Raw genomic sequence first — 24,990 nt, 5'->3', positions numbered from 1 at the left:
CCAACATTCTGAAACCTAATAATTCTGTGTGGGAGAAGCAAAAATGTATGTTCTTTCTTCAGTTTTATGTGCCATGTTTAATGTTGTAATAGTCTCCTCTATGTTTACCCCATTTCAAACATAATTTCAACTTATGTGCTAAACTAGTTAAATAGAGCAGCACTTCAGCTTTGTAATTAGAACTTAGTAGACATAGTTCCGTAATATGGTGAGTTCAAATTTTATTTAATCATCACCTTGGGATTCACTCTGCACGATGATGCAATACAAACTTTCTTCACCAGCCTTTCCCCTATAATAGATTGTATACTATCTGGTGAAATCTGCCCAGAACAATAGTTATGAGATACCTAGGCTGAAACAGTAGTGTTAAGTCTAACAAGTTATTCAGAATGCACAGTCGTTGTATCATGTATATAGCTCACTTGATGGCATTGCTAAGAATACATGACCTAATTAAGTAACTATTTACAAGTATATTACAGCCATTGCTTAGTTTTTCCAATATCCTGTATAATCTCAGGGGGAGATTGTCAATTCATTGTTAAATTAAGCATTTTGATTACAATTCCTACAAGCTTAAGGCTGTCCAAGTGCATTTCACTGAAGCCTTCATGTCATCACTCCATTTTAAGGTTGTGATAATGACAGGAGCTCCCACCGCTGTCTGTAAGGAGGCTGTACGTTTTCCCCGTGAATACCTAGGTTTCCTTCGGGTGCCCCAGTTTCCTCTCACAGCCCAAAGACGTACCGGTTGGTAGGTTAGTTGGTCAGTGTAAACTGTACTGTGATTAGGCGAGGGTTAAATTGATGGTTGCTGCGTGGGGCGGCTCAATGTGTCGGAAGGGCCTATTCCACGCTGTATCTCAATAAATAAAAACATCATGCTCCATAGAACTAAAATACTGCAGGTGCTGTCAATTTGAAATTAAAACATAACATGCCTATAGCTGCCAGTTCATTTTATAATTTTCTCCAAAAATTCATGAGAAATACAAGATCAACAAATTACACTTTGTAATTTGAATATCCTGGGCATATTTCCATGCTATTTACACAGGTTCAGCCGACAAAAGGTCGGTTTCATGAAACTTTGACACTATTTTGCTCCAGACTTTGTACGACCTGAGTATTTTCAACGTTTTCCATATTAATCCAATTTTCGAACTCTAATTTCCACATTATCAAGACAAAACAATTCTGTGCAACAATGCGAGATATACTCCAAAGTAGGATGTAGTGAAGTCATCATTGCTGGTGCCATTGTAAACAAGCAACATAAACTCTCTTATGAACAGTCATACAAGAATCATACCCAATATAAACTATTGAGAAGCTGCTCCTGGTAAACAGGATGATATGCCTCACTCATGCATCACAATCACGTGCTCCTTCCTCCCCAGGCTAGGGCAGGACTCTGTTCCTGTGAACTATGTGAAACCTGAGCAGTTTGCATGTCTGAAATGAAGCCATGACCTGAGTTCTCTCATAGCAGATGCACCCCAGCACCCGGTAAATTCAACCGGCCAATTTCCTTCATATGTATGTGCTGTATACAGCAAAGTGTTCTTTATCTGGGGAGGAACTGCAGTATCTACAGCTGTTTGCTTCAGATTGTAAATGTAATACTTATCAGAAAACAAATGACTTATTTGATTTTTTTATATCTTGCTATCGTTTTTATTTTATTCGTGTGGTTTTAGGATTTAAGCTAGTGGTGAGCTCTCCAGTTTACATGCTTTGGTGACATCTTCAGGGAAGGGTAAGATTGTGTCCTATGCTTTTCAGGAAGGGAATTCTTTATTTTTTTTTTAAACCATGTAAAGAATTTTAGCACAATTACAAATCAGATAATAATCAGGAGGAACTTTACTCATCACTCCACACCTCTGAAAGGTAACAAGAATTTGGAATAGATTAACATCAATATACTATTCCAAGTAATAGTACATGCTAATTGCGCCAGTTAACAAAGGTAAATCTAACCACCTTTCAAAGTGAATGTCCAGCATTAATTACAGACTTACACTAACACGTTAAATGTGCAATTAGTTTAAATCCTGCACAAATATGCCAGTCTCTCATCATGGATATTGATTAGCAATAAAACAGGAACAGAGCTCCAGCACTAAAGCCCCTGTTTTGAGATATGTACTGAACATCCATGTGGTTTTACATGCTTATCTTTCTGATCTGCAGGAGTGTAACATTTTTCCTTAATTGAATTCTAAAATTCATTTTGTTCCTAATGAAATTACCAATACTTTATCACAAACTAAAATTCAACTCAATGAATATTTCATGAAAATAAATTTATACTGACCCATCAGCACAAACCCAGATCTTCCATCCAAGGCAATAAGGCAAAATTAAAAAGGAATGTAATTAAAGTTATCTCCTACACTGAAAAATAAATCTTACTCTTCAAGGTGTGATATCTCAGCCATAAGATTTCAATACAGGTATTTCTCAGGAAGATGCTCTCATGCTAACCATCTATAAGATCTTCATTATTCATCTTACAACAAACTGAATGATAACTGTGAAACCATTAGGTAATGCTCTCCATGCACTTGGTTTTATTTACAGATTGTTCAATAATGACATAACTTGAACTAAACCACAGGACATTTAAGTGTGAAGGGTGAACTGACAAATATAAATTAATTGCCATGTTAAGATGCTCACATGCTCTAATCTTTAAAAGCAGCACCATTACCAAGTCCTACATACCAACAGCAAGGATGGTACCATTGACCTTCAACGTATCAGCAATTGCCACATGAATACTCAGCAACGGCATTTTGGCAGATACCAAGTTCTCTGTCTTCACTACTTACTTGGAAGGGTGCAAACATGGTACTACTCAAGAGGCTCAACACAATCTGAATCAGTTTATTAGTGTACCAGCCAATGGTCCACTCTTTCAGAGCTTTATAGAGAAGAAATACCGGTACTGATCCCTCTAAACCACAAAGCATCATGATTTGAACATATATTATTCCTATATTAATGCAGGGGAATCTTATTACATTAGTAAACCACAGTACTTCTGTCCATTTCTCTTTTAAACTAACTTAATCTGTAAATTTGTCTTACTTTCAGTCTTGCTTGATAATTATGAAGCACTTTAATCCAATCTAGATATAGTATCTTAAATAAAACCTGATTAGATGCATACAGTGTAACTTTTAAAAACACAATACCCTTCAAGAGACAGTCCTTTCACATCAGTAACTTCATAGGTAACAAAATGGATGATGAGGTATATATTGTGTGCGCAATAACTATGGCAGTTGTTAAAAAAACATCCGGAGCCTGTCAATCGGACTAACTAAGCCGAAAGCTCTGGTTTAATTAAGCAGTCTCCAATTAAGTCGTCCAGCACTTCTCTAGCCTGTGTTGCCTATGACTCAGTGCGCTGACTCATCCAGTCAAACATTTTACCAGAAGAAAAAAAAATTAAGGCTGCTGCAAGTTTGATATAAGGAAATGTGACCCTGAACACAATGAGGTATAATGGCTCATCATGAAGATCTTGAAATATCCCATTAAAGTGAACGCTAGCAGTTTTCCCTTCTACAAACTTTATAAAATTGTCATATTAAATATCATTTTGTATAGTGCTGTTGCAACTAATAAATCACAAAATCAGTTCATAGGGTTTTAATGAGAATGGAATGTTTAGTGCCAATTTTGAAACTGAAACTGCAATGAACCTCTTGTTTTAGATGATTACTGCAGAGACACAGTTATGCAAACTTGCTTTGGGCAGTACTGTGGGGAAAAGGAGATAGCAAGAGCAAAGACCCCTCCAATAATCAATATCCATGTTAAGGATGTGCATGTATGCCTTAATGATTGTTCTTAACTACCTTGTCCAAACATTCAATAAGTATTCAATGAAGAATACATGGTCATTTAAAAAGACTAAATCAGAAATGACAATCAAGATAAGGCAAAAGGAACGTAATCTACAGCACATTGTTGATAAACTTGTATAAATTAATCTTAAAAATCATACTCTGAGTTCTTTTACAAATGACATACACTGCACACTGCAAAAATACATAATTTGCAATGCAAAATAGTTCTGTGAGAAAGTGCAGTGCCAGTGCTTGCTGCAGTATCTGAATTAATCAGTAATAATTTATTAAAAATTGGAAGTGCATTGAACTGTGCTTGTGTTAATGATTTTTTTCTAATTAAAGGGAACAAAATATTGACCCAAGGGGATACCAACTCAAAAAGGGGATCTTCACAATGACAAAAAGTAGGAAAAACAAAATTAGTAGTGGTACTTCATTGAAGAATTCTTTAAATTTAAATTTTACTTAAGAAAAAAAAACAATAATTCCAATCTATTTTGTCACCTTACAAGGACCAAATGCTACCTCTGGATATTGTAATGCCCTATAATTGCCTCAAAGATTATATCTGATCATCAAAATTATGCCAAATGTACCCATTTTCATGCTACTGAGTTTACCTTAAGGGTTTGCCAAAATAAAGTTATCATTTAAATTTCAGGGCAGCAAAGACTGAGATGTCAAAATACTTGGGATATCTAGTGCATAATATATTCCAAAAGATAAGCAAGTTCATGGCAATAAACTTACCATCTCAAGGTTTAATATTGACTAAATATATAAAGAAATTTTTAGTGACCAAGAATTGTACAGATTTATTACACAAACCATTTCCATCTGATTCAATTCCTACAAAAATAAATGCTATTACCTCTGTACAGTGAATTTAAGATAAACTTAAACAGAATGAAAATTGTATTTGTAGTCACCGCAATAATGGTGTAAAATAATTCCAACAGCAAAATACTCATCATTTTCCTCATGAAATTGAGGTCTGTCAAAAAGAGTGTAGATTAAAAATAAATGTCCTATATACGATGTTCAGCATTAGACTGTTTTGGGGGAGTGTTTTGCTTCCGTGATATGCTACAATACAACATAAAAATAATAGACCAACATCCAACATTCTTCAGACAATATACTTGACCATAATGACAAATGGGCCAACATGACAGTGGAGACGAGTCCATGGTAAAATCAGCCATGATCTTATTGAATGGTGGAGCAGGCTCAATGGGCCAGATGACCTACTCCTGCTCCAATTTCTTATGTTCTAAAAGCAACACTAGACATTCACAAAACACTGTGTTTGCCCCATTAAGCCAGGTTGAACAAAGATTAAAATTTTTAATTTGTTGACCAATTTTATGGAAATGAAAATCAACAAGTTCAAGAGAAGGTCACCATGTGAAGGAATATCAGTCCAAATATTAAACTGTAACAATACTTTTGTGTAATCATTTCTACCAAATTCTTCTTCAGTGGTTGTTAAAAGGAGACAAAGTAACAAATGTCTTGGTGAGCTTGATGCTTAACATTGAAACCAATAGTTAAAAATCAGGAAACCAAATCCAAGATATTTGAAAGACAACATTCATTCTTGCTCTGTAAACAGGCCAAACAACCAATGTGCAAAAGGCAACAAAATGTGCAAATACAAAAAAATAATAAACATCGAGAACATGCGATAAACAGTCCTCGAGAGTGAGTCCACAGGATGTGGGAAGAGTTCAGTGATGGGGCAAGTGAAGTAAACAGTTCTGGTTCAACAGCCTGATGGTTGAGGGGTAATAACTATTCCTGAACCTGGTGCTGTGAATCCTGAGGCTCCGCTACCTTTCTCCTGATGGCAGCATGGCCTAGGTGGTGAAGTCCTTGATGATGGATGCAGTTTTACTTTGACAGTGCTCCATGTAGCTATGCACAATGGTGGGGAAGGCTTCACCTATGAAACATGGGGCCGTATCCACTACTTATTGTAGGATTTTCCCTTCAAGAGGCCGTCGGTTTTTGAATACCAGGTTGCAATGCAATTATTCAATATACTCACATCATATCAATAAACGTTTGACAAAGTTTTAGATGTCATGCTGACTCTTAGCAAACTTCTAAGGAAGTAGAGGTGCTACTGTGCTTTCCTCTTAATGGCACTTACATGCTGGTTCCAGAACAGATCCTCTGAAATGATACCACTGAGGAATTTAAAGTTGCTTATCCTCTCCACCTCTAACCCCGATGTGGACTGGCTCATGGTCCTCTGGGTTCCTCCTCCTGAAGTTACTAATCAGCTCCTTGGTCTTGCTGACATTGAGAGAAAGGTTTTTGTCATGGCACCACTCAGCTAGATTTTCAACTCTCTTCCTATATGCTGATTTTCACTACCTTTGATTTGGCTAACGACAGTGGTGTTGTCTGCAAACTTTAATAGGGCATTGGGCATTGGATACCTATACCTAGCATAGGTATAAAGCAAATTCAGCAGGTGGCAAAGCACACAGCCTTGTGGTGCACCAGCAGTGATGGAAATTGTGAAGATGCTTTCGCCAAGCTGAGCTGACTGGGGTCTGCAAGTGAGGAACTAGAGGATCCAACTGCATAAGAAGGTATTGAGGCCAAAGTTGTAGAACTTATTGATTAGTACTGAGAGGAAGATAGTATTGAAAGTTGAGCTATAGTCAATAAAGAGTATCCTGATGTATGTATCGTTGTTTTCCAAAAATTCCAGGGTTGAGTGAAAAGCCAATGAAATGGCACCTGGTGTGGTCCTGTTATGATAGTAGGCAAACTGGAGCAGATCAAAGTCATTTCTCAGACAGGAGTTGATAGGTTTCATCACCAACCTCTCAAAGCTCTTCATTATAGTGGATGCAAGTGCCACTAGATGATAGTCATTGAGGCAGGTTACCATTCTTCTTAGGCACTGGTATAATTGAAACCTGCTTAAAGCTGTTGGGTACCTCAGACTGTGAAAACAAGAGGTTAAAGATATCAGTGAACACTCAAGCCAGTTAATCAGCACAGGTGTTTAGTACTCAGCCAGGTACCCATCTAGACCAGACGCTTTCTGTGGGTTCATCTGCCTGAAGGATACTCTCACGTCAGCCCCAAGGACTGAAATCACAGCATCAGGGGCTGTGGGAGTTTGTAAGGTTCCTTCAAGCTTCGACAGTCAAAGCAAGCATAGCAGGTATTGAGCTCAGCAGAGCGCAAAGCCTTGTTATCACCTACTCTATGTTGCTTAGTTTCACTTGGTAAGTAAAAGGTTCACGTTCCTCTTTAATAAATAGAATTAACCAAGCCTGCCTAATGCTCCTAATGTTTTTTTTAATCTCCCTTCATCTTTTTGTCCCAAATCCTGTATCATCCAAATCATTTTCCATCCACACCCAAATTTCCAGTGTCACTTTTCTCACCCTGGGCTTTACTCCAGAAAATTCTTTATCTTTTACTGTTTAATTCACCAATACCACACAAAACCAACAACCTGTCCTGGTCTTTCGACTGACTTTGTTCCTCTGCTTGTAAACTTCACTAATGCCTCATAATATTTCTGTTCTAGGTCCTTAGGGTACAATTGTGAACACTTATTCCTTTTCCTGTCCTATTTATTACCACAATTTGCTGTCTCATTTGTCAGAATTATTAACGCAAAACTTTCCATGCACACTCAATGTACTTGGACCTAGATTTCATCTCTCTATTTTTGGCACTCTTGATCTTTTACTTCCAAACTGTTACAATGTATATGAATGGCAGATTACTCAAATGTTAAATCATGCACCAATACATTTTACAGATTACATACAATCTAGAAGGCCAGAAAAAAATTAAGAGTAAAGGAACTTGCAGATGATAACAAAAGTAAAATTTCTTTTATATCATACAGCAACATTAACATCAAAATCATGAATTTGAAATTCAATGAACAATTTTAGGAGTAAGTATAATACTCAAATTACCTTTTCTAATCTAAAAGAATCTCCATTAAAATTGTATCATCCCAAATTTAAGAACAAGATAGCATTTTGCAACATTTTAAAAGTTTGTTTCCAAACTGAATGCAACTCAAAGTTCAAAGTAAATTTATTATCAAAGTACATATAATATCTACTATATACAACCCTGAGATTCATTTTCTTGCAGGCAGTCACAGAAAACAGAGGAAATATAAGAGAATCAATGAAAGACCACACACAAGACATACAAACAACCATTCTGGAAAAGGCAACAAATTGTGCAAATACCGTATATTCCAGGGTATAAACTGACCCAGAGTATAGGAAGAATTTCAAGGTTAAAAAAGTGACTTTTTTCATGTTACCTTTGTATAAGCTGACCCCTTTTGTAGAGCTTTTTGATTTAACCAGAAACAATCACAAGATCTCACATGCTGGTACTCAGCTTTGCCGGATCCGGACCCTGGAAATTTTGTGTACCAGTACCTGCTAAGAAAACAAGCCTCCTCATTGTAGACCGTTATAGGCAAATTCTTAATAAATAAATCAGGGAGAGAAATTTTGGATTAGGTTTCCAATGGAAAAGAATCCTCTGAAATGTAACCCCCGTAAAACCATGTAGCCCTCATCGTAATCTCGTTAAAACATAACACGGAGTGGCGGGATCAGTACGTGTACTCAGCATTGAGTTTGCAACCACTATGTACAAAAGATTAAAACAAATGCGATATGATGCTGGCTTCAAGCTGAAGTTTGTTGATTTTGCTAAAGGAAGAAATAATTCTGCAGCTGCTAAGTTTAGTGTAAATGAGAGAGAGTGGAGAAAGGCAGAGGACACGCTGAGGGAAATGCCAAAGATGAAATGTGCAAACTGCGGGAAATCATGCCAGTGGCCAGAACTGGAAGAAAAAGTTTTAGAGTGGGTGAATCACCAGCGATCGTCTGGATACATTGTTAACAGAGAAATGATTGGAGTTCAAGCGTTGAAATGGGATGAAAAACACGAGGTCAGCGAAAATCTCAAAGCTACGTCAAGTTGGTGCACCCGATTTATGAATTGGCGTGATCTTGAGTTGAGACAAAAAACAAAGATTGCTCAGAAAATTCCCGCGGGGTGTTGTTTACATTCAAGAATGCTGCTGGATGGATGAAGTGGGTTGCTTGAAGTGGGTTAAAGAGGTGTGGCGTTGACGTCCCGAAGGTGTCAGGAAAGAAAAGTCGCTACTTGTCTGGAACATGTTCAAAGCGCACTTGTCAGGTGAGACAAAAGCAGCGTTGAAAGCTGAAAATACAGACATTGCAGTCATCCCCAGTGGTTTGATGTCCGTGCTTCAGCCACTAGATGTGAGTTTAAACAAACCAAAAAATTCATGCGTTGACAGTGGAACCAATTGACTCAAAAACAGCCAATAAATATGACCTGTCTTCCATGTATTCGCTTTTCCAAAGTTAGCACCCTCTGTATAAGCTGACCCCCTTATTTTAGGACCAAAATTTACAGCCAAATTCTTGGCTTATACACCGGAATTTACAGTACAAAAGAAAAAAATTACTAATAAATAAATAAGCAATAAATATTGAGAAGATGAGATGAAGAGTCCATGAAAGTGAGCTCATAGGATGTTCAGTTGTGAAGTTGAGTGAAATTATCCTTACAGGTTCAAGAGCCTGATGATTGAGGAGTGATAACTGTTCCTAAACCTGGTGGTGTGGGTCCTGAGGCTCCTGTACCTCCTTACTGAGAGCAGTAGCGAGAAGCGAGCATGGTTTGGATGATGGAGTTCCTTGATTATGGATGCTGCTTTCCTGTAACTCTGCTCCTTGCAGATGTACTCAATGGTGGGGAGGGCTTTACCCGTGATGGGCTGGACCGTATTCACTACTTTTGTAAGATTTTCCATTCAGGGACATTGGTATTTCCATACCAAGCTGTGATGCAACAAGTCAACACACCCTCCACTACATATCTACAGAGGTTTGTCAAGGGTTCAGCCTCAAAATTGAGGGGTGAACCTTTAGAACAGCGGTAAAGAGCAATTTTTTTTAAGCCACAGTAGCAGACCTGGGAATGTTCTGCCACAGAATGTAATGGAGGCCAAGCCCATGGGTATTCTTAGGGCAGAAGTTGATCATTTCCTAATCGGTTAGGGCATCAGAGGATATGGTAAAAAGGCACGTGTATGAAGTTGAGTGGGATCTGGCATCAGCCAGAATCAGAATCAGGTTGATTATCACCGGCATGTGACGTGAACTTTGTTAACTTAGTAACAGCAGTTCAATGCAATACATGATCTAGCAGAGAGAAAAAAATTTTTTAAAAAAGTAAATCAATTACAGTATACATATATTGAATAGATTTTTAAAAACATGCAAAAACAGAAATACTGTATATTAAAAACAAGTGAGGTAGTGACCAGATTCAATGTCCATTTAGGAATCGGATAGCAGAGGGGAAGAAACTGTTCCTGAATCGTTGAGTGCATGCCTTTAGGGTTCTCTATCTCCTACCTGATGGTAATAGTATGCCCTGGGAACTGGAGGTCCTTAAAAATGGAAGCTGCCTTTCTGAGACACCGCTCCCTGAAAAGTACCCAAGATGGAGCTGACTTGATGAACAACCTTCTGCAGCTTCTTCCAGTCCTGTGCAGTAGCCCCTCCATACCAGACAGTGATGCAGTCTGTCAGAATGCTCTCCATGGTACATTTTCAGAGCCTTACCAGGTACTCCATCAGGACGTTCTGTCTTGCAAGAGTTCACTCTCTTTAAAGACAGAATAACATCGGCCTCTGAGACAGAGATCACAGGGTCATCAGGTGCAGTAGGCATCTTCACAGCTGTAGTTGATTTCTCCCTTTCAAAGCGTGCATAGAAGGCGTTGAGTTCATCTGCTAGTGAAGCGTTGCTGCAATTCATTTTGCTTTGTAGGAAGCAATGTCTTGCAGACCCTCCAGAGCTGCTGTGCATCCAATGTCACCTCCAACCTCGTTCAAAATTGTCTCTTCGCCCTTGAAATCGCCCTCCACAAATCATACACAAATCACAAATCTATTATTAATGCTTTTTGAGATAGTGATTTAGATGCATATCATATTTTTTTACTGAGTTAAGTATTGTATGTAATTAGTTTTGCTACAACAAGTGTATGGGACATTGGAAAAAAAAGTTGAATTTCCCCATGGGGATGAATAAAGTATCTATCTATCTATCTATACCTGGTTTTCTAGTATAGGCCTGGGTCGCCAGACTCGAATGCCATAGATCTACCCTTCAGCAGATGACGTACCTCCTGATTCATCCGCTGCTTTTGGTTTGGGAACGTACAGTAAGTCTTTGTAGGCACACACTCATCCACACAGGTTTTAATGAAGTCGGTAACAACTGCAGCATTCTCATCCAGGTTTGAAGATGAATCCCTGAATATACCGATTCAAAGCAGTCCTGTAGGCACTCCTGTGCTTCCCTTGTCCATTCCACTTCGGTCCTCACTGCTGGTGCTGCAATCTTCAGTCTCTTCCAATACTCAGGGAGTAGAAGTACAGCCAGGTGATCAGACTTACCGAAGTGAGGGCGTGGAATAGCACGGTAGGCATTCTTGATGGTGATGTAGCAATGGTCCAGTGTGTTGTTTCCTCTGGTATTGCAAGTGATCTGTTGATGGTAGTTGCTTAGTGACTTTTTCAGACTGGCCTGGTTAAAATTTCCCAAAACAACGGTGTGCTGTTTCGTGCCTGTCGATCCCATTGCTCAGATCATCTAAAGCCTGCTTGACATTGGCCTGAGGTGGAATGTAAACTATTTCCAAAATGACCCCAGAGAACTCCCGTAGTAGGTAAAAAGGACAGCACTGTACTGCTAGATATTCCAATTCTGGTAAGCAGAATTGGAACAGCACTGATAGGTTTCTGTACCAAGAAGAGTTATCATGAGGCATACTCCTCCACCTCTGCTCTTGACTCTATAGTAAATCTGTTGATCCGAATCGCTGCAGCCAGTATGGAAGGGGTTAACCACAATTCTGTGAAACAAAGGACACACACAGTCCTAATGTCCTTCTAATTCAGCACTCTAGCTCTGAGATCATCACCATGAAGGAATGGTGAAGCAGACTCGACTGGCTGTGGTGGTGGCATCCGTCGGTCTCGAGAAACCATGGATCTGCGCCTGGAGTTTCCAGGGCGCAGGCCTGGGCAGGGTTGTATGGGAGTCCGGCAGTTGCCCAAGCTGCAGGCCTTCCCCTCTCCACGCCACCGATGTTGTCCAAGGGAAGAGCACTAGGACCCATGCAGCTTTGCACCGGTGACATCGCAGAGCAATGTGTTGTTAAGTGCCTTGCTCAAGGACACAAACACGCTGCCTCAGCTGAGGCTTGAACCAGTGATCTTCAGGTTACTAGTCTGATGCCTTGCCCACTAGGCCACGCGCCGGCACGACTGGCTATATAGACTAATTTTGCTCCTATGTCTTACGGTCTTAAAGCTTTGCATGACATAACGAAACCCAATTTCCCTCGGGATCAATAAAGTACGTCTATCTGTCTGACAGGCCAAAACTTCGCAAACTTCTAAGTGCTTTTTTCTGTAATGGCACTTACATGCTGGAGCCAGGTTTAATCCTCTTAAATGATAACACTGAGGGATTTAAAGTTGTTGACCCTTTCCCCCTCTGATCCCCTGATGAGAACCGGCTCATAGGCCCCCAGTTTCCTCTTCCTGATGTCAATAGTTATCACTTTGTTATCATTCCACATTATATAACAATTCTATGAAACCACTCTGCTGTTAAAGACATTCTCATTTTGTGACTTTCTTTCTAATCCATAGAGGGAACAATGAAGAAGAAAGTAACAGTGTGAGGTAGTGCATTTTGAGTGATCTTGAAGATATGGTACAAATAGTACTATTTTATGGAGCATTTTGCATCAAACAGACCTTAGTGTACAAGTCCAGTGGTCCCAGAGATAGCAGCAAACATGGACAGTAAAGAAGGCAGACAGGAAGCTTGGCCTCATCAACCAGTGCAAAGAGTATAAAAGCAGGGAAGTCTTGGTACAACTGGATAAAATATTGATTTGATAATTTTCCCTCCTCCCATTCCTCCTTCTTAAATTTTCCACTCTGGCTCTCCTCTTGCCTCTTCTCTCCACCTCTCTCTGGTGCTCCTCCTTTTCCTATCTCCCATGGTCAACTTTCTTCTATCAGATTCCTTCTTCTCTAGCCCTTTAGTTTTTCAATCCCACCCACCCACCTAGTTTCAACAAACTATCTTTTAGCTTCCACTCTCTCCAACTTCTTATTCTGGCTTCTTTCCCATTCATTTCCAGTCCTGATGAATGGCCTCAGCTTGAAACTCCAAATGTTTATTCATTTCCATAGATGCTGCCTGACCTGCTGAGTTCCTCCAGCATTTTATGTGTTGTTTTAGATTTCTACAATCTGTAGAATCTCATGTGTTTAGTAGTTGCAATTCATATGAAATGTTTAAGATTTTAGTTTCCATTATAATAGGCATAGGTTTAAATAGAAAAACAAAGTTAAGTAGAGGTGCCTACTTAGGCACAATTGTAAGAACATCAGATATTTCAAGTTATTACAGTAATGGAGAAAACCATTATTTCAAAATAAGGTGCAGATTTAAGTGACATTCTTTAATGTCAAAATTTGTTACACATTTAAAGCAACTTGTCCCTCTTGCCATCAAAATAAATGTCAAATAAAATGAATCAAAAAGCCTCACTGAAAGGACTTATCATACCCTCACCCACTTTTAATTTCTATAAATACCCACTCCCCATCCAAGATAATTTCCCATGCAAATACAGCAGATGCAGTTACTTTTTAATGCCTCCTTTAAACATTCAGTCATCCAAGTCTTCTGATTCCTATTCACTTGCATTCTCCTTTCTGCTTTGACGTTTCTTCATCTGCCACTATTTGAAGCTCAGCACAAATTAATGAACACTCAATCTTTTTGATAGGCAATCTTCTAACATTTAAATAAGTTTAATAACTTTAGATAATAACTACCACTTTCATTTTAATGGAGAACAAATGGTGCCAATGGAAGTCAAATGAAGATGGCCAAAAGGATAGAAGATGTTGATGGGAATTTGGTACACAGCAAATAGCATATTCTACATCTTCTTCAGCTACAGCAAAGTTCTGTCTCAATTTTCCACGTTTTAGGTATTATTCTGTCAAGACAAAAGATACAGTAGCAGACTCATGGCCCCTCAGTCAGATAGCAGTGAACCAACCTTGGCTTCAACTTCACTTTACCACCTATTCCACATAACTCTTGTCTTACAGACCAAAGATTCATCTCAGCTTTTAAAAAAAATGTCATTGAGCCAGCCTCTTCTATTCCAACCGTTTCACTTGACTCTATATTTGTTTGAACATTGATAATTTTCCATCCACAGCAATTCTGAAAAGTCATTGACCTGAAAAAGTATTTAAGATTTTTTTTTATATAAAGTTTCTACATGTTATCTGATCTGCTGAGTGATTTTTGGAGAAGATTTGTACATTTTAATTACATGTTACGATTAGAAACCCTGTTAGAAAGAAAAATCTGAAAAAAATCAAAATTCCGTTTAAAGCTCATTTTACATCAGTGTTTGAAAGCTTATGTTAACTTCAAACCATGAATCATCACTTAGATCAAAAGATACAGGAGCAAAATTAGGCCATTTAGCCCATTGAGTCTGCTCCGCCTTTTCATCGTGGTTAATCCAAATTTCCTCTTAGTCCAATTGCCTGCCTTCTCCCCGTATCCCTTCATGCCCTGACCAATCAAGATTCCATTAACCGCTGCCTTAAATATATATAAAGACTTAGTCTTCACAGTGCCTGTGGTAAAGAATTCCAGATTCACCACTCTCTGGCTAAAGGTACTCCTCCTCATCTTCATTCTAAATGGACGCCCCTCTATTCTGAAGCTGCGTCCTCTGGTCCTAGACTCTCCTACCATAGGAAACATCCTCTCCACATTTACTCTATCAAGGCCTTTCACCATTCAATAAGTAATACAATAGATAAGTTATCGAATATACACTGTCTAACAACAAGCTTTATATTCAGCATAGGCCAGGTAGAGCAAATAGCCCATGTTTGCGTTGAAAACTACATTTACTAATATTAGAGGCAATCGGCCACTATCAAAAAAGTCATTCATGCTTGATGATATACTATAGCAACTCGACACAAAATCTAGACTCACCTGCCCTGGTTTCGGTGACAAACAATGAATAACTTCATTAACCATCACAGGTTTGTGCAAACACACATCACATTGTGAAGTTTTTCTACTGAAGCTCGTTTCCGAGTCGACCGCCGTTTGGTGAGTCCCGGGACCCTCAAAACGATAAAGTGCTGAGATAGCAAAGTTTCTTTTGTGAGGCTGACGATGGCAGTAGATGAGGGGGCCAGCGAAGAAGCAAAGTTGATCCGGCTTAACGAAAAATGATACATGCCTGACTAAAGAATGGGCTTTTAGGTAACGGTTTATCAACGCCCAAGGCATTTGGAGTGTTCGAAGGTCTCGAGTAGAGGTGAGGGGTTATCGGTTGCAATAATAAAAGAAGATAAACCAAGTAGATGAATTAACCAGCTTTAATAATTCAGGTACTAGCAATTTACCGCTTTACTTTGCTCAGAGGGGCGACCACAAACCAACTGCTCCCCAAACTCCACAACTTCACAGGTGACCAAGGCAGTCCGCTGCCGAAAGCCCGCGTACTGGACAACCACAGCACCTCACACGTTCTCACCCACTTCCAATTACTCCGCAGAAACTACAAGATAATTACATTATTTTCTAATCACAATGTTTCTCCTTGGTCGCGATTATAACAAAAACAAACCAAAAACCACTTGATCGTTTAAAACATCGTCCATTCACCCACTGGATCGCTGAAAACTAGTTTAGGATAACATTCGATTTTACAGACTTTTTTTAAGATTATAAGTTTTTAAAAAAAAAAATCTGCCTCTTTACGCGGAAAAAAAAACTGTACAACGTGCGACTTAAATTTCACAGAGCATCGGTTTAGAAAGTAAAAGGAGAACTGTAATGCGGGAAGATACCCGGCTATCACCCGGACGACTAATGGCCGAGCACGAGCCGGAGTGATGTCATTCCCTCCATCTTCCAATGAGATTGAAAGGAGCGTGCGCGGCTCCAGCCAATGGCAAGCCGCCCTTGCGAACGGTCTGTTTTGAAAAGGCCGCGCGTGGCTGGGAGTTGGCTGCCGGAGGTAAGTCGCATCTTGACAGTGGCGTGATCGCACTGGAGTTTGGTGGGTTGTAAGTTTATGGGCGCCTGAGAGGGAATGTCATTGTCGCTTCCAGAATTTTTCCGGGGCTCCATAGAGTGGCTATCGGTAGGGCTTCCCCCCCCCCCCGATTTGGAACCAAGCTTCTCTAATCATCCTGCAGTAAATGTTGCGGATCACTCGACTGATGTCTCCGGGCGTTGATTCGCTGGTGCTCAGAAGAATGAGGGGGATCTCATTGAAACCTTTATCGACTGTTGAAAGGCCGAGATCGAGTGGCTGTGGGGAGGATGTTGCCTGTGGTGGGGGAGTCTAGGACCAGCCTCAGAATAGAGGGACGCCCATTTAAAACGGAGATCAGGAGCAATGTCTTCAGCTGGAGGGTGGTGAACCTGTTGCCGCAGGCGTCTAGTATATTTAAGGCGGAGGCTAATTGGTGAAAGGTTACATATTCTGTAGGCAGCGAAATGAATCATCCGTGATGAAATGGCGGAGCAGAATCGATGGGCTGAATGGCCTAATAGTCCCCCTATGTCTTATGTTCTTTCCAAGTCTTGTTGAATCAGAATCCTGGTTAATACCACCGGCATAGATGGTGAAATTTGTTAATGCATTTCCTAAGACCTTTCAAAATCGAGGGCCGAGCATTTCGGATGGAAATGCGGGTAGATTTCTTCATGCGGAATGGTGAATGTTTACCATCCGAGGAAAGTGGTATATTCACCGAGAGAGTTACGAGTTTGATCAAAATGGGTGTAAGTGAAAAATTCTTAAGAGAAACAAAGTTCACATTTCATTTTGATGATTTATCACCAGAATAGATTCTCTGACTACATATGTAGCCTGAGCCGAGTACTTCCAACATTTCCTGTTTTATTTAATATATAATTCACATTTGTAGTATCTATCTATAGTTGAATATTTTGACTGCTAATTCCTTTTAATTTACTTCTACCTTACCAGCAGTTTAGGACAGTATTTTGCACACATTATACAATATACTGCTGGTCTATATTTTATAATATTCCGCCAATTTGTAGGTGGAGACTCGGTCCTCTCTTGGAATGGTATCAGGACCTTTGCCAGGAACTAAACCTTGGCTTTTGTATTACAATGGAAATATTGAAAGGGCGCTGTGCTGTCAAAGGTAACTGCTTGGGTGAGATGGAATACCTTTGCAGGTGGGTATAACAATCCCTTGATGTTATTTTGCAGCAGTTTTGTTGTCTTGGGCCTCACACTCACTTAAAAACCAAATGATATTGTTCTGGCCTGCAAATTAACTTATGCATTTCCTATATCATAATGGCAGTGCATTCCAAATTTTTTTAAAAACCTGTATTCCACTAAGGAATTTGATTAAAGAAGTTAGTGGGAGTCTAAGCTTATAAATGGAGGTGTAGTGTATAATAACTGCAGTAATAAGGGAAGTTTATATAAATCACTGGCTTAACCACAACTGAAATTCCTGAGTCTAGGTACAGGAAACAGTGTTTGCACAGTTGTGAAGGTAGACTGAAGAATCTGGGTTTCTTCTCCCAAGAAGAGGAGTGGTTATGAGAAGATACTTGAAGTGAAAGAATCTGATAGTAAATAGATATAATTTTCTTTAGTGAAATGGTCAAGAACTAGGGAACAAAGAATTATAAGCAATCTTCAGGCAAGTAAGCTGTATGATAGATGGCAAATTTTGTCTATTTTAATCTGTGATTGACCTTTTGATACCTCTCTACTGTGGTATTGAAGTTTCACCAATTTATTTTTGTTTTTTAATCTTGTAGGAAATAAGCGAATGGGCAACATTTGAAGCTGCTGCTAACGGATATTTGTGTGCACCATGCCTTCTACTGAAAATGTATGTAATCATGTAAAGGTTTTTATTCGTGTTCGTCCTGAAAATTCAAGAGAGAAGAATGGAAAGAACTGCAAAGTTGTACACGTTGCAGACAAACACATGTTGGTGTTTGATCCCAAAGAGGAGGAAGTTGGCTTTCTTTATCGCCCTAGCGTTCAACGCTGGAATTTAAAGAATAAAAACAAGGACCTTCAATTTGTTTTTGACCGTGTTTTTGATGACAGTGCCTCTCAATTGGAAATATTTGAAGAGACAAAATGCATTCTGGAAAGTGTTTTTAATGGATATAACTGTACAGGTAAAACTATTTTTTTGTTCAGCACTGACAACAGCCAGATAGTATTATCAATGGTATAAGATTAACTGGAAAACAAAGTTGGGGAAATTTTGGTTGACAAAATGTATCAGGTGCAATGCCAGAGGTTAATACTAGGATATCAGGTATTTGCAGTCTTTATTAATATCTTGGATGAAGAACCTAAATCAGTATTTTTTTAATGTGATTGGATATCAGTTATGAGGACAAAGTCTGCGAGTAGATGGGCCAGAAATTTAGCAGATCATGGATACACTCTGTTGAAGGAAGAACAGGAAATTAATATTGTATAAAAGAAAGATAGCAGAATATTATTGTACAGGGTCATGTGGGTACATTGTTAATGAATCTTGAGTTAACGTGTAGGTACAGCAAGAAATAGGAAGGGGAAATGTTGGGCATCCAGAGGAAATATAATCCAGAAGTATAATTCGTGCTGTAAACGTAAAGGATTGTGGTCAGGTCGTCCACTGAAGTATTGTGTATAGATTCTAGTCTCTGTTAAGGAGGAATCCACTTGCTTTGGAAGTGTTTCTAATGAGTCACTAAGTTGATTTTTTTTTTGGGAGGGAAAGTTTTTTGTACCCGTTTAGAGTTTGGAATAAGGAGTGGATTTGGTTTAAAAAAAAATAAATAAAAATAATCAAGTTAAGTCACTTTTTACTGTCATTTCGACTATAACTGCCAGTACAGTACATAGTAAAAAACGAGACAATGTTTTTCAGGGCCATGGTGTTACATGACACAGTACAAAAACTAGACTAAACTATGTTTTTTTTAAAAAAAAAACCGCAAACACAGAAAAAAATCTACACTAGACTGCATAAAGTGCATAAAACAGTGCAGGTGTTACAATAAATAATAAACAAGACAACAGGCATGGTAGAGGGCAGTAAGTTGGTGTCAGTCCAGGCTCTGGGTATTGAGGAGTCTGATAGCTTGGGGGAAGAAACTGTTACATAGTCTGGTCGTGACAGCCTGAATGCTTCGATGTCTTTTCCCAGATGGCAGGAGGGAGAAGAGTTTGCATGAGGGGTGCGTGGGGTCCTTCATAATGCTGTTTGCTTTGCGGATGCATCGTATAGTGTAAATGTCTGTAAAGGTGGGAAGAGAGACCCTGATGACCTTCTCAGCTGACCTCACTATCCACTGCAGGGTCTTGTGATCCTTGATGTTCGGAAATTGCACCCAGGCAGTGATGCAGCTGCTCAGGATGCTCTCAGTACAACCCCTGTAGAATGTGATGAGGATGGGGGGTGGGAGATGGACTTTCCTCAGCCTTTGCAGAAAGTAGAGATGCTGCTGGGCTTTCTTTGTTATGGAGCTGGTGTTGAGGGACCAGGTGAGATTCTCTGCCAGGTGAACACTAAGAAATTTGGTGCTCTTAACAATCTCTACCGAGGAGCCATCGGTGTCCAGCGGGGAGTGGTCGCTCCGTGCCCTCCTGAAGTCAACAGCCATCTCTTTTGTTTTGTTCACATTCAGAGACGGGTTGTTGGCTCTGCACCAGTCCTTTAGCTGCTGCACCACCTCTCTGTAAGCTGACTTGTCGTTCTCGCTGATGAGACCCACCACGTCGTGTCATTGGCAAACTCGATGTGGTTCGAGCTGTGTGTTGCAGCACAGTCATGGGTCAGCAGGGTGAACAGCAGTGGACTGAGCACACAGCCCTGGGGGGGGCCCCCTTGCTCAGTATGATGGTGTTGGAGATGCTGCCTCCAATCCGGACTGACTGAGGTCTCCCAGTCAGGAAGTCTGGGATCCAGTTATAGAGGAAGGTGTTCAGGCCCAGTAGGCTCAGCTTTCCAATCAGTTTCTGAGGGATGATTGTGTTGAATGCTGAACTGAAGTCTATGAACAGCATTCATAGACATGTGCCTTTTTTTGTCCAGGTGGGTTAGGGCCGGGTGGAGGGTGATGGCAATGGCATAGTCTGTTGAGTGGTTGGGACGGTACACAAACTGCAGGGGATCCAGTGAGGGGGGCAGCAGGGTCTTGATGTGCCCCATGACGAGCCTCTCAAAACACTTCATGTTGATGGATGTGAGTGTAATGAGACGGTAGTCATTTAGGCAGGCCACTGAAGATTTCTTCGGCACAGGGACGATAGTGGCGGCCTTGAAGCACGTTGGAACGGTGGCGCTGCTCAGAGAGGTGTTGAAGATGTCAGTGAGAACATCTGCTAGCTGGTCTGCACACCCTCTGAGCACTTTACCAGGAATGTTGTCTGGTCCAGCTGCCTTCCGTGGGTTGACCCTGCACAGGGTTCTTCTCACATCGGCTACGGTGAGACACAGCACCTGGTCATTTGTGGGGGGGGGGGGGGGGTTGATTTCCTCACCGCCACGTCATTTTCCACCTCAAAATGGGTGTAGAAGTTATTCAGCACATCTGGGAGGGAGGCATCACCCGCACAATCAGGTGATTTTGTCCTATAATTGGTGATGTCCTGGATTCCCTTCCACATGTGCCGTGTGTCGCCACTGTCCTGGAAGTGGCTGTGGATTCACTGGGCGTGTGCATGCTTTGCCTCTCTGATGGCCCGGGACAGTTTGGCCCTCGCTGTTGTTAGGGCTGCCTTGCCTCCTGCTCTGAAGGCGGAGTCACGGGTCCTCAGCAGCACACACACTTCCACAGTCATCCATGGCTTCTGGTTAGTGCGTGTAGTGATGGTCTTGGACAGAGTAGCATCATCAATGCACTTGCTGATGTAACTAGTCACTGATGCAGTGTACTCCTCTAAGTTGGTAGAGTCGCCATCAGTTGCAGCCTCCCTGAACATGTGCCAGTCAGTGTGCTCAAAGCAGTCTTGAAGAGCAGAGATGGCTCCTGCTGGCCAGGTTTTCACCTGCTTCTGAACTGGTCTGGAGCGTCTGACGAACGGTCTGTATGCTGGGATTAGCATAACAGAGATGTGGTCTGAGTAACTGAGGTGGGGGCGGGGCTCTGCCTGGTACGCATCAGGGATGTTTGTGTAAACCAAGTCCTTTTCCAACACTTCCCCCCCCCCCCCCCCCCCCGTTGCAAAGTCCACATACTGATGGTATTTGGGGAGCACTGACTTGAGGTTCTCATGGTTAAAATCACCGGTGACAATAAACAGTCCATCAGGGTGTGCATTCTGCAGTTTGCTAATAGTCCCGTACACTTCACAGAGCGCCTCCTTAGCATTAGCGCTGGGGGGGGGAACGTACACAATAATTATGAGGACAGTGGTGAATTCCTATGACAAATAAAATGGTCTGCATCTAAGAGCCACAAACTCCACTAGCGACGAGCAGTATCTGCAAACCAGCACAGAGTTCTTGCGCCATTCCGTGTTGATGTAAACACGCAAGCTGCCACCGCAAGTCTTACTGGAGAGAGCTGCATCCCTGTCTGCTCGAAACGGTGAGCCCATCCAGCTGAACGGCGGCGTCCAAAATTCCAACAGTGAGCCACGTCTCTGTGAAAACATATGCACAGCAGACTCTGTACTCCTGCCGAGTATTTCGTTGGAGTTGGATGTAGTCCAATTTTGCCTGGCACGGACCCCTTCCTGCTTGCCTCGCTTCCACTTCCTCGCACATTGCTTACGACGTCTCCATTTCCGGCCATTAGCATCAGGCGACTCCGAGGATTGTAGGCCTGATCCCCTCAGCAAGTCGAGGTCACATAATTTAACGAGTAGATCTTTGTGAAGGTTTGTTCTTGGGCGATCTCTGTATTGTAGTAGTATCTGGCGATGGTAGATAATCGCTCTGATATTCATGTGCCCTAATCAAAAATTGTGATTCAAACTTAGATTAGAAAATTATAATAAAGTAACACCAGGTCTGAAAGGCCGCTGCTGCCGTGCCACGCCGCCTCATGGGAAGATGCACAAGCTTTTGAGAGAATATGACAGTGTTGAGACTCATGAAATTTTGGTCATATGTACAAGTACGTGCATGCACATGTGCAAAGAAAAACTTGCTTACAGCAGCATTGCAGTGACATAATATCTTAGCAGTACTTCACATAAAAAATGTTATACACAATTTTTACAAGAGAATGCAATTAGAATAAGACTATTCTAGTGCAAAACACTTGTATTGTTGCTAAACTGTAGTGATTAGTGTTTGTTGGTTAGTTCAAGAACTGATAGTTGAAGGGAAGCAGCTGTTCTTGAACAGGTTATTTATATACATGGCAAACAGCAGAAGTCCCAGTACAGATCCCTGCATAACACCACTAATAACAGACCTCCAGCTACAAGTCCCTTTGGCCACTGCCCTCTATCTTCTATAGACAAGCCAATTCACCATGGATCCCATGCATCTTAATCTTCTGGATGTGCCTCCTAGGGGGACCTTGTCGAGCACCTTACTAAAATCCATGTAGGCAATACCCACAGCTCTACCTTCAACAATTGTTCTCATCACTTCGTCAAAAAACTACAGCAGATTTGCCTCCTACAGTGTCATGCCAGTTCTTGTTAATTAGGCCATGGTTTTCAATATGCTCATAAGAATTCTTCCCTACCACTCACATGAGACTCCAACAGTCTATAGTTTCCAGGTTCCCTTCTTGAGTAATGGAACAACATTGGCTGCTCACCTGTGACTAGAAGAAGAAAGGCCTTTACTCCGAGTGGGACAGATTTTTAGCAGGCTTTCTTATTTTTACGAGGCCAATGTACTAGCTCAATGCTCAACCCAGCATGGGTGGAAACTGTGCATGGGAGCCAGCTGGATTCGAACTCGGGAGCCTTTGCTCCGAAGTCCGGCGCTGATGCCACTAAGCCAGCCAGCTCTGTGACTAGAAAAGACAGAATTATATTGGTCAAGGCACCATCAATCACTCCTCCTTCCCTCTCTGAACAACCTTGGTTATTTCCCATTAGACCCTAGGGACTTCAACCTGTGTGCTCTTTAATAGACCCATTATTACCTCCTTATTTACTTCAATGCCTTAGCATATCAATATGTTTTGCATTGATCTCACTAACTTCATGTTCTTCTCCTTGGTAGATACTGATGTAAGGATTAAGGATCTCTCACATACTTGGCATCCAAGCAATAGTTCCCCACTTTATCCTTGAGTGGTCCTGTCTTCTCTATAGCTATCCTTTTGCGCTTGATGTATGTATTGAATGCCTTGGGAATCTGTTTAATCCTACTTGCCAAGGACTTCATGGACCCTCCTGGCTTTCCAAATTAAATCCCTTCTTGAATTCTTTTCAAACTTATTTACTCTCCTCACTCTTTGAATCGTTTCCTCAGCTTGAAATACTTTTTTTTCTTGACTAATTTCATCACCTCATTTGACACCCAAGGTTCTCTTACCTTGCCATCCTTGGCAATCCTTCAGACTGGAACCTGCCTGCCTTGTACTCAGTGCAGTTGGTTTTTAAGTAGCTGTTCCCAATGAACTCTCCCTAGTTACTGCCTAATGCTCTTGTAGTTTGCCCTGCTCCGATAATACATCCCCACTAGGTTCATAGTTATCCTTTATAGAGCTACAGTATAGTAAACTTTAAGGAGTTGAGGTCACTATTCTCTAACTGCTCACCCACTGAAAGGTTCAACACCTGACCAGGCTCATTACCCAATACCGAGTACAGCCCTCTCCTCTCATTGGACTATCTACATATTTAAGAAGCCCTACTGGATGCAGCTAACTAATTCCACCAACCAGAGTAAGATTGCAGGGTGCTCAGATGCAGCAGCCACTCCGGATCCAATTAAGGGTGCCTTTTTTTTTATAAAAGCTTGTACAATCACAAGTCACTGCTGGATACCAAGAACATCAACTACTGCAGGACAATCCATCATTGAGTTGCTCTGTAGTGATGGAACTGGACTTGGCAAAGACTCTGCCCAGACTGCCCAGCACATCTCTTTTAGCTGACGGGGGGGGGGGGGGTGGGGGGAGACACCAAGGCAATGTAGGAAAGCCTCTATGGGGTGTGCTGGGATATATACTGGGTTGGGGACTGGCTCCTCCTATTGGTGCTGCCCTCCAGTATTTGCCTGGTAGAAGAGTAAGCTGGACCAGAACAACTTGCCATCAATCTTGTTATGTCATGGAAGGACTTGGACAATGTTTTTATTTTTTTTCTTTTGACTGGTTTTTCTGAAATCCTTACTGTATGTGCTGTTGGTAATGTACATCTTGGTATTGGTGGAATGCTTTCACTTGGCTATATTCGTGTATGGTTGAATGATAGTTAAACTTGAACTTAAGTTAAATCTCTTGCACTGAGGAGGTCCCAATTTAAATATGGGAAGTTGAAGACCCCATGCCAACAACCCTGAGATGAGGAAATCTGCAGATGCTGGAAATCCTCAGTACAGGGGCATCTACAGAAAAGAGTAAACAATCAACTTTTTAGGCCAAGGCCCTCCATCAGGATGATGTGTCTTGGCTCTAAACATCAACTGTTTACTCTTTTTCCACAAATGCTGTCTGGCCTGCTGAGTTCCTCCAGCATTTTGTGTGTGTGACAACAACCCTATTGTTTTTTCTATTCTTGAGGCAGTACCTCCTGTAGATATTACCAATGATGGCATGCAACTTGGACAGCATCCTCTTTTCAGACACCACCATCAGAGAGTCCAGTTACACCCCCACAACATCACTGGCCTTACGAATGAGTTTGTTGATTCTGTTGGTGTCTGCTACCCTCAGCCTGCTGCCCCAGCACACAACAGCAAACGTGATAGCACTGGCCACCACAGACTCGTAGAACATCCTCCGG

The 24,990-nt window shown here is 41.0% G+C and overlaps 2 protein-coding genes across 3 annotated transcripts in view; one reads left to right on the top strand and one right to left on the bottom strand.

Moving 5' to 3' along the window:
• mettl15 (methyltransferase 15, mitochondrial 12S rRNA N4-cytidine) overlaps positions 1 to 15,738 on the bottom strand; it is an 86,601-nt gene extending 70,863 nt beyond the window's left edge. The window contains exon 1 of one of the 2 annotated variants that reach the window (XM_073049708.1): positions 15,045 to 15,738. In XM_073049708.1, the coding sequence (XP_072905809.1) occupies positions 15,045 to 15,347 (303 nt within the window). In that variant the 5' untranslated portion in view covers positions 15,348 to 15,738. The remainder of the gene's footprint in view (positions 1 to 15,044) is intronic. The other variant, XM_073049709.1, reaches the window with a different exon arrangement.
• Positions 15,739 to 16,062: 324 nt separating this feature from the next.
• kif18a (kinesin family member 18A) overlaps positions 16,063 to 24,990 on the top strand; it is a 100,241-nt gene continuing 91,313 nt past the window's right edge. Inside the window, exons 1-3 of the mRNA XM_073049707.1 lie at positions 16,063 to 16,080; positions 17,139 to 17,279; positions 17,880 to 18,251. Coding sequence (XP_072905808.1) covers positions 17,936 to 18,251 — 316 coding nt within the window. The 5' untranslated portion in view covers positions 16,063 to 16,080; positions 17,139 to 17,279; positions 17,880 to 17,935. The remainder of the gene's footprint in view (positions 16,081 to 17,138; positions 17,280 to 17,879; positions 18,252 to 24,990) is intronic.

Source organism: Hemitrygon akajei, chromosome 6 (genome assembly GCF_048418815.1).
Source record: "Hemitrygon akajei chromosome 6, sHemAka1.3, whole genome shotgun sequence".
Taxonomy (NCBI): Eukaryota; Metazoa; Chordata; class Chondrichthyes; order Myliobatiformes; family Dasyatidae; genus Hemitrygon; species Hemitrygon akajei.
Note: the sequence above shows the minus strand (reverse complement) of the source record. Positions and strands in the feature narration are given on the sequence as shown.